General features: G+C 49.1%; 1 protein-coding gene across 1 annotated transcript in view; it reads right to left on the bottom strand.

The window, feature by feature from the left end:
• Nucleotides 1-1299: 1299 nt before the first annotated feature.
• LOC115082721 (MAM domain-containing glycosylphosphatidylinositol anchor protein 1-like) overlaps nt 1300-17350 on the bottom strand; it is a gene marked incomplete at its 3' end in the record, with an annotated part of 45958 nt that continues 29907 nt past the window's right edge. Inside the window, exon 4 of the mRNA XM_029586911.1 lies at nt 1300-1452. Coding sequence (XP_029442771.1) covers nt 1300-1452 — 153 coding nt within the window. The remainder of the gene's footprint in view (nt 1453-17350) is intronic.

The raw sequence follows: 17350 nt of genomic DNA, 5'->3' as shown, positions 1-17350 counted from the left end.
CGGTGCACTCAGGCCAAGCGCACCGTTAGCCCCCATTTGGACGTGCGTTTTCCACGCTGTTATTACCTACCCCTTATACAGTAAGGAGTAGTAATAGTGCGTGGAAAACGTGCGTCCAATCCCCCCCGAAACGAATAGGGCGCTCATTTGCATACAGAATCGCGCGCCTAGGAGAGTGGCCTGCGCGCGTCGGAGAGCGGGCGCTCGCTCTCGGAGCGCTGGCTCTCCCGCGCATTTTACTGAATCGGCCTGAGAGATATCACTGCTCTCAGAGCACTAATGAATTGCCTTCTGCCAGTTGTTGCACACCTGCCGAGCCAAGCACACCCCAAAAATCATCTCCCAGTGCTGCCTCTACACAGCCCCTGTCCTTAATGTTTAACACTGCTGAGAGCAGACTGACCCAGCCTGGGAGGACCATATTCAAGAGCTAGCAGGCAGGCAAATTCTGCAAATAACCCGAGGTCAGCCTTTCTCCCTGACCATACTTACCTGCAGCGCTGAATATCGGGCCACCTGGGTAAAGAAAAGCCTCCAGCTGCACCTCTTTCTGGCAGGTGACATAACACAGTAACATAAGATAGTAACGATGGCAGGGAAAGAACAAATGGTCCAGCCAGCCTGCCCAGCTTGCTATCTTATGGCAGTAACCGCCGCTCCGTGCAGGTTACACCCAAGCCTTATGTTAAGGGCGGTAATATCTGTGCGGACAACAATTTGCTCATGCAAAATGTACCTGCTTAACAGGTAGGGGTACTTTAAGCCCCAGTACTCCCAAAGTTAGCTGGGCAAGTCCTTTGAATGTGGACCTCCTCTGCTTTCTGTTTGACTGATGTAAAGTCTGTGTCTTGTTGATCTGCTAACACTGTCATCATTTTGTATTCTGTGAGCTGTGCTCAGCCGAGAGCTCGCCTCCTTGGATTGGTGAAATATTCAGAAGAGCCACAATGCGCTGGGATGGGAGGCAGAATGCAGGAAACGGCCCCATGACGAGCGCTGGCCTCCCAGCAAACTTAAACCCCCCCATGCACAAACCCCGTACTCCTGGACTGGCCCGCCGGTTTCAGTCTGGCTTCCCTCCCCGTTCCATTCAAACTGTTCATTCACTTTCATGGGCATTTGAACTTCAACCTGGCGTAGCTACCAAAACTCTGTTCCCATCCATTTAATGCAGCACCAGTTACCCCAGAAGGGAGAGTCCCCCAGCCCCCCCCAGGACTAACGTGGGCCTCGTGCTGTAAACTCTTTCTAGGCTAGGGGTCAGGAAAAGGGTGCGGCGCGAAGCCCCGAGGCACTCACCGATGTGCTTGCCGTACATGTGGTAGTAGAAGGAGACGCAGTAGAAGGTCCTGTAGGATGGAGATTTGGCGGTGACGTTAATCGGGGGGCTGATCAGCCGCGCCCTGTCTCCTTGCAGCCGCGGCCGGGAGGCTTCAATGAACATGTAGTAGCCTGACAACACAGAGAGATGAAGGAGAAGGGAATGAGGGGGTGAGCTCCATCCACGAGCACCAGTCGCACACGCACGCTAACAGGAAGTCGGGCCCCGACTGCTGGGCCTGCTGGAGTGGCACTCACATCCACAGAGGTGCTTGGACAGTTGAGTCGCGTGATACTAAGGAGGGTGGGGGGTGGGGGAAGCAGCACCCAGGCCCATCTAGGATCAGTGTTAGGGAGACTGTGGGGATAAAGAACCCTGTGATGCAAAATGAATGGCGACCGGCTGCGTAGAAACTGACCCTCATGATACAGCGCTGACAATGACTCCGGTCTGTTGCTGTGCACTGCCATGCAGAAGCACTGGGTTCTGTTCCCGGCCCGGGCTTCTGCTTCGAGGCAAGGCCAGGGCTGGTATTGTTGCAGGGGAAGCTCCGGCACTCACAACCTCGCCGGAGATTGGGGGAGGGGCATTTCGGCTCTCGCTTGGCAGCGACAACAATATTGTGCATGCCGGGTCCCAGCATGAGCCCACAGACTGTGTCCCCTGGCCACGGACTATCACTGCAATGACTGGGCTACTGGAAGGATGTCTAAAGTGAGGGAGAAACCCTAGCTAGTTTCACCAGAAATCCAGTGCCGGTTCTCGGCCTGCCTGCCTGACACTGCTGCCCCGCCGGCACCTTAAACTCAGCACGGCCCAGACGCAGCTCCTTATCTTTCCTTCCAAGTCCACCTCCCCCTTCCTCCTTTCTCTGTTTCTGTGGATTACATGGTCGTCATTCCTGTCCCATCAGCCCGTAACTTTGGAGTCCTCTTCCACTACTATCTCTCCTTCTATATCATATCCAGAACACTGCTAAAACGTGTCATTTCTTTCTTTATAACATTGCAAAATCCATCCGTTCCTTACTGAACACACTACCAGAACCCTTTCCACTCTCTTATCTCCTCCCGCTTACACTATTACTCTCTGGGGGAAATGACTCCAGGCTGCCGTGATACAGGTGAGAGGCTCTGGGGGAAATGACTCCATGCTGCCGTGATACAGTGAGAGGCTCTTGGGGAAATGACTCCAGGCTGCTAGTGGTAACAGTGAGAGGCTCTGGGGGAAATGACTCCAGGCTGCCGTGATACAGTGAGAGGCTCTGGGGGAAATGACTCCACGCTGCCGTGATACAGTGAGAGGCTCTGGGGGAAATGACTCCAGGCTGCCGTGATACAGTGAGAGGCTCTGGGGGAAATGACTCCAGGCTGCCGTGATACAGTGAGAGGCTCTGGGGGAAATGACTCCAGCTGCCGTGATACAGTGAGAGGCTCTGGGGGAAATGACTCCAGGCTGCCGTGATACAGTGAGAGGCTCTGGGGGAAATGACCCCAGCTGCTATGATACAGTGAGAGGCTCTGGGGAAATGACTCCAGGCTGCCGTGATACAGTGAGAGGCTCTGGGGGAAATGACTCCAGCTGCCGTGATACAGTGAGAGGCTCTGGGGAAATGACTCCCAGCTGCCGTGATACAGTGAGAGGCTCTGGGGGAAATGACTCCAGCCGTGATACAGTGAGAGGCTCTGGGGAAATGACTCCAGCTGCCGTGATACAGTGAGAGGCTCTGGGGGAAATGACTCCAGGCTGCCGTGATACAGTGAGAGGCTCTGGGGGAAATGACTCCACGCTGCCGTGGTACAGTGAGAGGCTCTGGGGGAAATGACTCCAGCTGCTATGATACAGTGAGAGGCTCTGGGGGAAATGACTCACCTGCCGTGATACAGTGAGAGGCTCTGGGGGAAATGACTCCACGCTGCCGTGATACAGTGAGAGGCTCTGGGGGAAATGACCCAGGCTGCCGTGATACAGTGAGAGGCTCTGGGGGAAATGACTCCAGGCTGCCGTGATACAGTGAGAGGCTCTGGGGGAAATGACTCCAGGCTGCCGTGATACAGAGAGGCTCTGGGGGAAATGACTCCAGCTGCCGTGATACAGTGAGAGGCTCTGGGGGAAATGACCCAGGCTGCCGTGATACAGTGAGAGGCTCTGGGGGAAATGACTCCAGGCTGCCGTGATACAGTGAGAGGCTCTGGGGGAAATGACTCCAGGCTGCCGTGATACAGTGAGAGGCTCTGGGGGAAATGACCCAGGCTGCCGTGATACAGTGAGAGGCTCTGGGGGAAATGACTCCAGGCTGCCGTGATACAGTGAGAGGCTCTGGGGGAAATGACTCCAGGCTGCCGTGATACAGTGAGAGGCTCTGGGGAAATGACTCCAGGCTGCCGTGATACAGTGAGAGGCTCTGGGGGAAATGACTCCAGGCTGCCGTGATACAGTGAGAGGCTCTGGGGGAATGACTCCAGGCTGCCGTGATACAGTGAGAGGCTCTGGGGGAAATGACTCCAGGCTGCCGTGGTACAGTGAGAGGCTCTGGGGGGAATGACTCCAGGCTGCCGTGATACAGTGAGAGGCTCTGGGGGAAATGACTCCAGGCTGCCGTGATACAGTGAGAGGCTCTGGGGGAAATGACTCCAGGCTGCCGTGATACAGTGAGAGGCTCTGGGGGAAATGACTCCAGGCTGCCGTGATACAGTGAGAGGCTCTGGGGGAAATGACTCCAGGCTGCCGTGATACAGTGAGAGGCTCTGGGGAAATGACTCCAGGCTGCCGTGATACAGTGAGAGGCTCTGGGGGAAATGACCCAGGCTGCCGTGATACAGTGAGAGGCTCTGGGGGAAATGACTCCAGGCTGCTGTGATACAGTGAGAGGCTCTGGGGGAAATGACTCCAGCTGCCGTGATACAGTGAGAGGCTCTTGGGGAAATGACTCCAGGCTGCCGTGGTACAGTGAGAGGCTCTGGGGAAATGACTCCACGCTGCCGTGATACAGTGAGAGGCTCTGGGGGAAATGACTCCAGGCTGCCGTGGTACAGTGAGAGGCTCTGGGGGAAATGACTCCAGGCTGCCGTGATACAGTGAGAGGCTCTGGGGGAAATGACTCCACGCTGCCGTGATACAGTGAGAGGCTCTGGGGAAATGACTCCAGGCTGCCGTGATACAGTGAGAGGCTCTGGGGGAAATGACCCAGGCTGCCGTGATACAGTGAGAGGCTCTGGGGGAAATGACTCCAGGCTGCTGATACAGTGAGAGGCTCTGGGGGAAATGACCCAGGCTGCCGTGATACAGTGAGAGGCTCTGGGGAAATGACTCCAGCTGCCGTGATACAGTGAGAGGCTCTGGGGGAAATGACTCCAGGCTGCCGTGATACAGTGAGAGGCTCTGGGGGAAATGACTCCAGGCTGCCGTGATACAGTGAGAGGCTCTGGGGGAAATGACTCCAGGCTGCCGTGATACAGTGAGAGGCTCTGGGGAAAATGACTCCAGGCTGCCATGATACAGTGAGAGGCTCTGGGGGAAATGACCCCAGGCTGCCGTGATACAGTGAGAGGCTCTGGGGGAAATTACTCCAGGCTGTTGTGGTACAGTGAGAGGCTCTGGGGGAAATGACTCCACGCTGCCGTGATACAGTGAGAGGCTCTGGGGAAATGACTCCAGGCTGCCGTGATACAGTGAGAGGCTCTGGGGGAAATGACTCCAGGCTGCCGTGATACAGTGAGAGGCTCTGGGGGAAATGACTCCACGCTGCCGTGATACAGTGAGAGGCTCTGGGGGAAATGACTCCAGGCTGCCGTGATACAGTGAGAGGCTCTGGGGAAATGACTCCAGGCTGCCGTGATACAGTGAGAGGCTCTGGGGGGGAAATGACTCCAGGCTGCCGTGATAACAGTGAGAGGCTCTGGGGGAAATGACTCCAGGCTGCCGTGGATACAGTGAGAGGCTCTGGGGGAAATGACTCCAGGCTGCCGTGATACAGTGAGAGGCTCTGGGGGAAAATGACTCCAGGCTGCCGTGATACAGTGAGAGGCTCTGGGGGAAATGACTCCAGGCTGCCGTGGATACAGTGAGAGGCTCTGGGGGAAATGACTCCAGGCTGCCGTGCCGTGATACAGTGAGAGGCTCTGGGGAGGAAATGGACCCAGGCTGCCGTGATACAGGTGAGAGGCTCTGGGGGAAATGACTCCAGGCTGCCGTGAGTACAGTGAGAGGCTCTGGGGGAAATGACTCCAGGCTTGCCGTGATACAGTGAGAGGCTCTGGGGGAAATGACTCCAGGCTGCCGTGATACAGTGAGAGGCTCTGGGGGAAATGACTCCAGGCTGCCGTGATACAGTGAGAGGCTCTGGGGAAATGACTCCAGGCTGCCGTGATACAGTGAGAGGCTCTGGGGGAAATGACTCCAGGCTGCCGTGATACAGTGAGAGGCTCTGGGGAAATGACTCCAGGCTGCCGTGATACAGTGAGAGGCTCTGGGGGAAATGACTCCAGGCTGCCGTGGTACAGTGAGAGGCTCTGGGGGAAATGACTCCAGGCTGCCGTGATACAGTGAGAGGCTCTGGGGGAAATGACTCCAGGCTGCCGTGATACAGTGAGAGGCTCTGGGGGAAATGACTCCAGGCTGCCGTGATACAGTGAGAGGCTCTGGGGGAAATGACCCCAGGCTGCCGTGGTACAATGAGAGGCTCTGGGGAAATGACTCCAGGCTGCTGTGATACAGTGAGAGGCTCTGGGGGAAATGACTCCACGCTGCCGTGATACAGTGAGAGGCTCTGGGGGAAATGACTCCAGGCTGCCATGGTACAGTGAGAGGCTCTGGGGAAATGACTCCACGCTGCCGTGATACAGTGAGAGGCTCTGGGGGAAATGACTCCAGGCTGCCGTGGTACAGTGAGAGGCTCTGGGGAAATGACTCCACGCTGCCGTGATACAGTGAGAGGCTCTGGGGGAAATGACTCCAGGCTGCCGTGGTACAGTGAGAGGCTCTGGGGGAAATGACTCCAGGCTGCCGTGATACAGTGAGAGGCTCTGGGGAAATGACTCCAGGCTGCCGTGATACAGTGAGAGGCTCTGGGGAAATGACTCCAGGCTGCCATGATACAGTGAGAGGCTCTGGGGGAAATGACTCCAGGCTGCCGTGATACAGTGAGAGGCTCTGGGGGAAATGACTCCAGGCTGTTGTGGTACAGTGAGAGGCTCTGGGGGAAATGACCCAGGCTGCCGTGATACAGTGAGAGGCTCTGGGGGAAATGACTCCAGGCTGTTGTGGTACAGTGAGAGGCTCTGGGTGAAATGACTCCAGGCTGCTATCATACAGTGAGAGGCTCTGGGGGAAATGACTCCAGGCTGCCGTGATACAGTGAGAGCTCTGGGGAAGGAAATGACTCCAGGCTGCCGTGGATACAAGTGAGAGGCTCTTGGGGAAATGACTCCAGGCTGCCGTGATACAGTGAGAGGCTCTGGGGGGAAATGACTCCACGGCTGCCGTGATACAGTGAGAGGCTCTGGGGGAAATGACTCCACGGCTGCCGTGATACAGTGAGAGGCTCTGGGGGAAATGACTCCAGGCTGCCGTGATACAGTGAGAGGCTCTGGGGAAATGGACTCCAGGCTGCCGTGATACAGTGAGAGGCTCTGGGGGAAATGACTCCAGGCTGCCGTGATACAGTGAGAGGCTCTGGGGGAAATGACTCCAGGCTGCCAGTGATACAGTGAGAGGCTCTGGGGGAAATGACTCCAGGCTGCCGTGATACAGTGAGAGGCTCTGGGGGAAATGACTCCAGGCTGCCGTGATACCGTGAGAGGCTCTGGGGGAAATGACTCCAGGCTGCCGTGATACAGTGAGAGGCTCTGGGGAATGACTCCAGGCTGCCGTGATACAGTGAGAGGCTCTGGGGGAAATGACTCCATGCTGGCCGTGATACAGTGAGAGGCTCTGGGGGAAATGACTCCAGGCTGCCGTGATACAGTGAGAGGCTCTGGGGGAAATGACTCCAGCTGCCGTGATACAGTGAGAGGCTCTGGGGAAATGACTCCAGGTCTGCCGTGATACAGTGAGAGCTCTGGGGGAAATGACTCCAGGCTGCCGTGATACAAGTGAGTTGAGGCTCGTGGGGAAATGACTCCAGGCTGCCGTGAATACAGTGAGAGGCTCTGGGGGAAATGACTCCAGCTGCCGTGATACAGTGAGAGGCTCTGGGGGAAATGACTCCAGCTGCGTGATACAGTGAGAGGCTCTGGGGGAAATGACTCCAGGCTGCCGTGATACAGTGAGAGGCTCTGGGGGACATGAGCCAATGAGTCAGCATCATAGAGACTAACTCTGAAAGAACTGATGCCCTAGGATGCAGCATTGTAGGGAAGGTGCATTCTGACTGCAGAAAAGGACCCCTATAACACAGAGTTATTTTCGCTTTCTCTGAGGGACATAGCCCTCATAATGCAGCTTTCTTTACAAAATCCTTTCAAAGCAATAGGGCCCCTCCTACCACCGAACTGTGTCTGGAATCAGATACCAGAGGTTTAGCTTCTTATGGAGGGGATGCATGGGGCAATGGAGAGGGGAGAGGGGAGAGGAGAGGAAGAATGAGTGGAGTTCTAAGGAGGGATTCAGGGAGATTACAAAGAGTAGAAAACATATGTCTGCATCAAAGAAAACAAATGGCCTATTGCAAAATAAATTACATTTTAATACTGTAAAAAGCTTGTTCCAGATATTAAGTATTCAATTCTGCATCTGCCAGAAAAAAAAAAAAGATAAGTCTATAAGAAAGGGAGAGAGCATTAATTGTTGTCAGCTTTCCTATTCATGCTTATCTTCGGCGTTCCCGAGAGTAGAATATAAAAGAGAAACAAACTGTGAAATGCAGGCCCAAGTGCCCAGAGCTGGGGGCGGAGTACTCCCAGCCCTGACTGGCAGGGGCGTAGGTGACTCCTGCCATGCGACCTCCCCAGCCTGACATCATCCAAGGTCTCCTGCGACCTGCTAGCAGGCAGGACATGGAGCCGCTCTCTGATGAGGATGGCAGGCTGCGGGAGGTGGTTCAGAGTACTGGCGGCCCAGAGAGGGGCAGAGCCTTATTTTAATCAGTAACTGATGCCATCGTTCAGGTAAGGGATGGGATGGGTTAAGGTAACCCTGCTAAGGTATCCAAAAGAGATACACTCTCCAAGAAACAGGCCGTCCAGTCATCAAACAAAAGAAAACAAAACATTTTTAAATTCAAATTCTGGTGTCACAAACACACCTCCACTGCCAGGAACTTTGTGAAGCAACACAAAACCTTTTTAAAAAGACACTTGTAACCTGTCCAGACAACCTGCCAAGCCAAACAAACTCCCAAGACTCAAACTGCAGCAACTGTACCTGGGAAGACGCAGCACTGCAAAGATTATTATAGGCCCTAGAGCACCAAACACACCGTCCACTGAAAAAACAGAGCAAGCCAGACATTACATGCCAGCAGGATCCCCTCACCAGATGCAAGGGTGACAGGCGTCCTAGGCGAAGCATATAGCTTGCTGCCCCCGCCCAGGTGTAGCCCGCACCCGCCCCCACACATCTTTTTTTTTTTTTTTAAATTGCATTTATAATAACAAATTTTACATTAAAAAGGACAAAGTACAGTCTTTTGAGGTAAAATATTATTTACAACAACATATTCTTGTTAGTTCTTGTTCCTTGTAAACTGGGGTGATATGTATATTATACAGGAACTCCCGGTATATAAATGCTATAAAAATAAATAAATAAATAAATAAATATTTTCATGCACTGATGTGGTGCAAACCAAAAAACCTTGTAAAGAAGAAATTGGAACCCATATGCATGTTGGGTTTGGGCTTGGCCCTCAGAAAGCCAAGATAAATGGAATTACAATTACAATGTAATAAACCTCCCATACCAAAACAGCATTAAAAGCCAGCACTCAAACAGTAATCATCCTAACTATAAAAATGTAACGTCAAAAATTCAACATGCCCTAAAATAACAATACACCTCCTATTAGGAAAACACAGCAAGCTAAGCTGTTATAGACCCCTACACAGAAACAACATGCTAGCAGAATTCTCATCTCGGTTACATATGCAAAGCACAGACAGACCCTCACCAAATACAGAATAAAGAGACCAGAAAATAGAAAGAGAAAAAGAAATGTGCACACAAAAATGAACTGGAAACTGCAAGAAGCCAGTTTTGTATGCAGTGCAACAATGGAAAAACAGAAACATCACCATGCCTTACATCAAACAATAAAATCAAGAAATATAAATCATTAATCATAATCAAAAGAATAAATATTTCAAAACAGCTGACGAATAGAATAGCATCCAAAAATTAAGAATCATAAAAATTTACCAAATAACAATAAAATATTTCAATACAGTAAGCATCAAATAATAGCAAATAAAGCAAAAAATAATTAAAACTAATAAGGATAAAACAAATTACCCTCTCTTCATACCTGGGAATTTTTGATTTCCAGAAGCCCTCAGATTGTCATTAATTAATGGTGGCTGGGGTGGTGTTGCACAAAAACTTTCTCCTCTCTTACCCACAGACACATGGTCTTTCAATCACAAACACATACATACTCTTAATCACACTCACAGACACATTCAATCACATACACACACTTACATTCACCCACATGTTCTCCCTATGCATTACTCCTGGGGGAATTCTGCGCAAAAAAATTTAAAATTCTGCGAACAAAAACTGAAAATTCTGCGCACAAAACTGAAAATTTTGCAAACTTTATATTGGTCAAAATAATACAATTTACATGACAGTCTTTAAGTAATGAATTCAAAAAGAGACCTGTTATATGGATGTCAATAATCTGAGTGTACACTCAGATTATTGACATCCATATAACAGGTCTCTTTTTGAATTCATAATTTTTTCATGTTATATTGTTTGGGTTTATAAATTTAGTCTTTAAGTAATTACATTACAGAAAAAAGTTATTACTTAAAGTTGCAGAATTTTAAATATTTTGAGCAGAATTTCCCTAGAAATTCTGTCCCTTCTGTAAGAGTGTCCCTTCCACTCGCTCTCCCTACTCCCTGGTCACTTTGCCCTCTCAGGCCCCAACTCCTCCACCTGCCAATATCTCTCCCCTTCACCTCTAGGCTCACCCCTTCCACTCTATTGCCACTCCCAGAGTTTGACCCCGTTCTCAGTACTGTCCCTCACACAGGCTCCCTCTGTCCCTTCCTCTCTCACACACATGCTCCCTCTCTCTAGTGCACATACACACACCCTCATACAGCCTCCCTCATTCTCTCTCACATACACATCCCCTCATACAAGGCCCTCTCTTTGCATACACACCCACACAAGCTCCCTTTCTCTCTCACACATACATCCTCTCACAGGCTACCTATGTCTCTCTCTCACGCACCCCTTCACACAGGCTCTGTCTCTCACACATACACAATCCCTTCACACAGACTAGCACCTCACTTACACACAATGCCTTTTTCATACACACCAGCTGCCAATCTCACAAAACATACACACTCCTTCACAATCTCCTCATATAGGCTCCCTCTCTCTGGCACCCACACTCAAGGACCCCCCCCCCCCCAGCCCCCTTCTTTTACCTCCCATGCTCTCTCACCCTCCTATTCTGTCACTCTCCCCTCCCCTCACATAGGCTCCCTCTCTGAAACCTACAAGCATCCCCCCCACTCCCCCTCTTACCAACCAAGCTGTCTCTTACCCTCCCCCACACCCCTCGCCTCTCACACACACACAATCTCTCTCACCGGCATCCCCTTCCCCTCATATAAGCTCCCTCTCTCTGAAACCCACACTCAAGCATCCCCGCACCCACCCTCTCTTACCTCCCATGCTCTCTCTCACACCCTCCTGCTCTCTCTCACTTTCCCCACCCCTCCCCTCACCAACCATGGCTCTCTCTCACACCCCTTCTGCTCTCTCTCACCTTCCCCATCCCCCCCTCACCAACTATGCTCTCCGTTACCCTCCCCTCTCTCACTCACACATTCTCTCTCAGTGGCATGCCGCGGGACGCGTGCTCTGTTTGCAGCAAAGATGAAGGCCTGGAGTGCCATTCGCAGCACACGGGGGGGCCTTCCCTTTTTGCCGTGTTAGGCCAAGGAGTTAGAAGAGCAAATGTCTAATTGGGGAAGAACACCGCCCAACTGATATGGAAGCGGCGATAAATCTTTCATTAAATTATTTAAGGGAGAGGCGAAAACACCAAAGGGGGGAATGAGTAAGATAAATTGGGGACAACCAAAAAATGGAAATTTTAAAGAAGTTTATTTTGCTCAGAACCTACAGACGAAGGGGAAGGTTATGGATCTAAGGTGGGGAAACGGCTTTGAAAAATGTGAAATAATTAGAAACCAAATTATGGAGAAAAAACTTACAGAAATAAGAGTGGATTAGGACACAGGCCCTGGGATACTAAAACCAGCTCAAGAATGCGCTGACAGAACCCTTCAGAACTCATGCGACTTGCTCTTGAAGACAGGGAGGTTGCAAGGGACTGGAGGAGAACAGATGCAGCCTCGCTGCACAAAAGTAAGGGCAAGGAGGATGCGGATAAGTGCAGATTCTCTTAGTCTAACTTCAGTAGTGGGGAAAGAACAAGATAATACAGCACCATGAAACAAGCAGAGTGGAGGATGCCAGGCAACACGTATCATAAAGGGAGTGCCAGACAAATCTGACTGAATACTGTGATAAGATGACAACAGTGCTGGATTCATCTGGAGGTGTTGTGAGCGTTGACTCTAGTGCTGAGGTGGAGTTGGCGCAACCTGCAGGGAGAAACCCTACAGGTCCCCACTGTCGACAAGTGGGTCAGATGAGATAGAGACCCAACTGGAGCTTCGCCTTTACTAGTCCTCATTCCCCTCAGGTTGAGCCTATGGGTGCCGGAGCTGGCAGGTCTTAGGAGGGGGCCTCTGCAGATGACGGAGTTTCTTTGATGTAGCAGGGTCAGAGTGGACGGAAACAAGGCGTATACTGAGGCAGGCTGGGGTCAGCATTCGAGGATACCCTGGAGACAGGCAATGCTCAGGGGTTGGCGGCAAGCAAGGATGTCCAGGAATCAGGCCAAGGTCATGTACTGGTATCTGTCCGAAGGGAAGAAGGATGGATAGACAGGATAGGAAGACAAGGAGAAAAGAGGCAGGTGAGTGACACATACAAGAACTGAAGAAGGAACAGGGACCCTGGGGTCAAAGACGAGCTGGAACTAAAGAATAAAACGCTGGCAACTCACACTAGTCAATGAAGCAGGCTGACCTGTTGCCAAGTCAAGGAAGGACTCGAGCGTTGTCCTCTTATAGGGCTTAGGTGCTGATGTCATCAATAGGAGCCACAGGGTCTTCCCGCAGCAGTCCCTTTAACTGTAGGGCAGAGATGGGAGGGCGCACTGCGCAGGAGTCATCAGCGGCCTTTCACCGCAAAGAGAGAGAATGGTTAGGCTTGGCATGGAGGCGTGCAGGAGTGGCATCGTCCACCGCGCATTAGTGGCATCCCATCACATTTCTGGGGCCAGGTCCAGAGATAGGAACAGTAGTCCATGGGGCAACCCGTGAGCCACCGAACATAACAGGAGGTAAACAGATGTTGCCTATCTGGACTTCACTTAGGCTTCTGATACTGTTCTGTACAGAAGAGAAGTAGCAAGCTAGATAGTATGGGAGTTGGCCACAAAGTTTTATGTCAGTTTGAGATGTAGTGATGTTATTTTGTTAGGTCTATGATGTTTATGTTTTGTACCTCGCTCAGTACTTTTGGATGGAATGAGTGATAAATACTTTTAAATAGAATAGAGCTATAAATTGGCTGAGGATTGGGATTTGGAGTTAATTTCTCACCTTTTCAAACCCACCCTCAAGGCATGGTACAATTCATATTCAGTAGGTAGGTCCTTGCCCAGAGGGCTTACAATCTAAGGGTTATTTTCTAAAGGTTGTTCTCCCATTTTGTATCTATGGGAAAATGCTAGTAGATAGGGCAATAGAGGACAAAGTGGCTTGGCCAAGATCACAAGTGGCAAAGTGGGATTTGAATGCAGGCTTCCCTGCTTCTCATTCAACTACTCTAACCACTAAGCTACTCCTCCACTACCCAGAAGAGTATCAGATCACAGAGAGTAGTGGTAAATGGAGTCCATTCTGGTGAAGGCAAAGACACTAGTGGCGTTCTCTAAGGTTTGGTAATAGGACCACTTCTTTTCAATATCCTTATGAGCAACATTCCCGAGGAAGTTGAGAGGAAACTATGCTTGTCTACAGATGATACACAGAAATCTGTGCCATCGCAGTCATGCTGGAAGGGGCAGGAAAAATGAGGGGATTTGAACAAACCTGGAAGACTAGTAAAGGGTTTGAAAAATTAGGTTTAATGCTAAAAATGATAAAATTATGCATTTGGGTGTACAAAAATCCATTAGCCACTTAACAATTCAAAGGACTAGAACTGGAAACAGTCAAACAAAAAAGAAACTTCAGAGTAATCATCTCAGATGACTTGCCCATAGTCAATGTAAGCAGTGGGCAGTGAGCAGTACTCTGACTGGCTTCCGACAAGACTGGGGTGACCTGCACGAAGTGGTCATGCTTTCAACCCTGGCATAACCTGCTCGGAGTAGTGGTTACAACCCTACAGCCTGATTTACTAAGGCATTTCTGCCAATCGGTTACTATGGAAATAAAATCTTAGTAAATCAGGTCCTTAAATAGCAGGGGTACTACTGCATCAGAATTTCAAAAGGCACAGAGTGACCATGGTTAAAAAAAGATAGATGTTTTCAGCAATCACAAATTTTGATGATTATGTGGATTATTACAAAATTTGGTAGTAAGATACGGAAGGGGTGCCTGAATGCTGATCTTGTAAGAATCAAAGAGGAAGACTGCAAGGCCTGAAACTACCTACCAATGGAGATAACTGGAACCAGCACAGATTTTGGACATATTTTGGACAGAGATGGAGGGTAGTGGTAGAAACAGAGTTGAGAGGTCACATAAAAGAAGAATGGGGGGGATAAAAAGCAGGAAAAGGCTATAAAAAAAATCTCTAAACACTTCCAGCTAGCAATTTCAACTGTCAGAAGCATTGTTAAAAAATGATGTTACAGTATCTTGTGTAGTTGTGGCCAAACAGTTCAATTTTTATTTCATTAGTCCAAGGCACTTGGTTCCAAAAAGTTTCAGGTTTATCAAGATTTTGTTTTACATAGTTTAGTTGATGACTTTTGAGATAGGGGTCATAGAAAAGATTTCCTTTGGATAACTTTCCCAGGCAGATCATAGTTGTGTAACCAAAACTGTTCTGTGGACCTGTGGACTACTACTCCAGCATTAGTTAAACATTTCAGTAGGTTGTTTGTAGTGATCTCTGGTCTTTGTTTTGCAGATCTTACTAGTTTTCGGGCAGTTCTATCAGAGATTTTTCTGGTCTTTCAGATCTTGCCATTACTTCAATAGTTCCATTTAATCTTCATATAATAACAATGTTTCTGATGGTTGAAGTTTCTAGCTGGAAGCATTGCAAGACTTTTTTATAGCCTTTCCCTGGTTTGCAAGAGTGAATTATCTATGTTTTTAAATACTAGACAACAGTTTTGAGGAGCCCGTGGTTATTGAAAGGAAATAGAGCAATAAGACCAGGCTGAGAGGATAGAAGAGTCAAAATATGTTTTCCACAGTAACATGTCTTCACCTGATTAATTGAAGGCCTAACGAGTCAGACAACTTTTTGGCCTAACAACTGTTCATTTGACTACAAAAGTCTATGTTTTTTTTTAAATCATTAAATAACCATTTTTGAATAGTGTGAAACTGCTTGGACATTGAAGTTATTCTCCAAGTCTCTCTATGCTCTTCTAGACTGGTGATTTGGCCTTCCACCTTCCATTTCTATGTATTAAACTTTGTACCATGCAGAGGCTGGGTCAGCTTCAGTTCACCTAGAGATTCCTTGAAGTGCCTGAACATTTGCTCACAACTGTATCATTTCTTCTTCTATAACAGCATCACCAAAATCTGTTTCTTCCTTCTGAACACGCTACCAAAACCCTTACCCACTTTCTCATCACAGGTCTCCCACTGAATCATCTGTCTCCAGTACAGTCTATCCAACTTATCTTCCTCCTGTACCACTATAACCCTTCTTCTCAAGTCAGTACATTGGCTCGCCATCCACTTCCGCATATAGTTCAAACTTCTCTTAGTCACCTACAAATGCATTCACTCTATCTCCTCATTACCTCTCCCTACATCCTTCCTTATGAATGCCGCTCATCAGGCACGTCACTCTTATCTTTGCCCTTCTCCACTTCTACCACCTCTCGACTCTGTGCTTTCCACCCCACTGTGCCATACGCCTGGAATAGACTTCCTGAGTGTGTGTGTCATGCTTCCTATCTGGCCATATTTAAGTCTCCCCTAAAAATCCTTCTTTTCGAGCTGTTTTTCTATCTTAAACCCTGGCCTTGTCAATTTTCACCATCTTTACTGTAATAAACATTTTCTGAAGCGTCTTTTTTATCTTGTCTGTGTGTCTTGACTCGATTGTAAACTCCAGGGAGCAGGGACTGTTTCTTATGTGTATCTGTATTGTGCTGCATATAAATAGTAGAGCTTAGAAATGATAAGCAGTAGTAATAGAATATTTATTAGATGGATTTGCATGCATATGTTCCAAGAACAAGACTAATTTGAATAGCTTGCTTGTCCGGATCTGCAGGCGCTGAACAGCCAGCCTCTTCACAGCTATAACTACAGATGGATCACAAGCTCACCCATGCAAATAAAAGGGAACATGACCAAGGGCCAGAGTTAAGTTTTAGTCAAAAAGACTGCAAAAGGCCTGTAGGTCAGTTTGCACAAATTTAAAAACAGTACATCCTTTACTGAAGGATTTAATTTCCTGCAACTTCAGGCAGGGAACAAGACCCACAGAAAAAAAAAAAAAAGCAAAAAACACCGCACAAAGCTAAACCTGTACCAATTTCCTCCTTCCAGGGGAGTCCATGAAGCCCAGACGCCATCATGCAAACATCCTTTTCCTGTAGAATTATAATGCCCGCCCGTGCACTACGAGCGGCCCCCTCTGATCCTAGCAGAAGCATAAATCAGTAACCAGAAGGGGTTCTCTGCTGGGGGCTTCTGTTTTCTTCACAAGAGGCAAACCTCTTTCCAATGGGTACAATCTTCTAGGCTAGAACAAGGGGTCACGACAGGAGGCTCCAAGGAGCAACATCAGGGAATACTTTTTCAGGGATGTAGGAAACGTCCCTCTAGGAAAGGCGATGGAGGCAACAACAGTTAAGAAAACGGAAGAAAGCTTGGGATAAGCCATTTCTGCGAAGCACCCACAGACCTGCGCTTACAGATTTTCTTCTACTTTTCCTGGCAACGCATCAGAACAAAAAGTGACATTTGCCTGGAACAATGAGGAGTCACGTTCTTCCGCTCATGTCTCCCGTTTCTGTTCTTGCTGTAACAGGCAATGATACGTTCCCGGGAAAAAAGAAAATCAAAACTGAAAACGAAGGTCTCTGGATGCAGCACAGCTTCTCAGAAGCTTGAACTCCGCCATTCACAGCTCCTTGGCAGTAACATTTTTCAGACGTTTGCTGGGCTCTAGGCTCCTTTGCGTTTAAATATTTAATAATAAACGAGAAAGCTGACCCAGGGTAAATTCCAGAGGTTAATTTGCTACAGATCAGCATTATTGGAGGGAGGTTTCAGTTCAATAAAACCAGCACAGCAATCTGCAACCTCTCAATTAAAAAAGCCACAATTCCTGAAGACTGGAAGGAGGCCAATGTGATCCTGAATTTTAAAAAGGGCTTCAGGGGTGATCTGGGAAGTTACAAACCGGTGAGTCTGATCTTGGGGCCAAGCAAAATGGTAGAAGCGGTTCTTAAAAACAAAATCACTGGCCATATAGATAGACCTGGCTTAATGGAGAAGAGAGAACCTGGTTTAGCAAGGGGCAGGCTTGTACTACCAATCTTTTAGATGTTTTTACAGG

This window comes from Rhinatrema bivittatum, unplaced genomic scaffold, assembly GCF_901001135.1.
Source record: "Rhinatrema bivittatum unplaced genomic scaffold, aRhiBiv1.1, whole genome shotgun sequence".
In the NCBI taxonomy this organism is placed as follows: domain Eukaryota; kingdom Metazoa; phylum Chordata; class Amphibia; order Gymnophiona; family Rhinatrematidae; genus Rhinatrema; species Rhinatrema bivittatum.
Note: the sequence above shows the minus strand (reverse complement) of the source record. Positions and strands in the feature narration are given on the sequence as shown.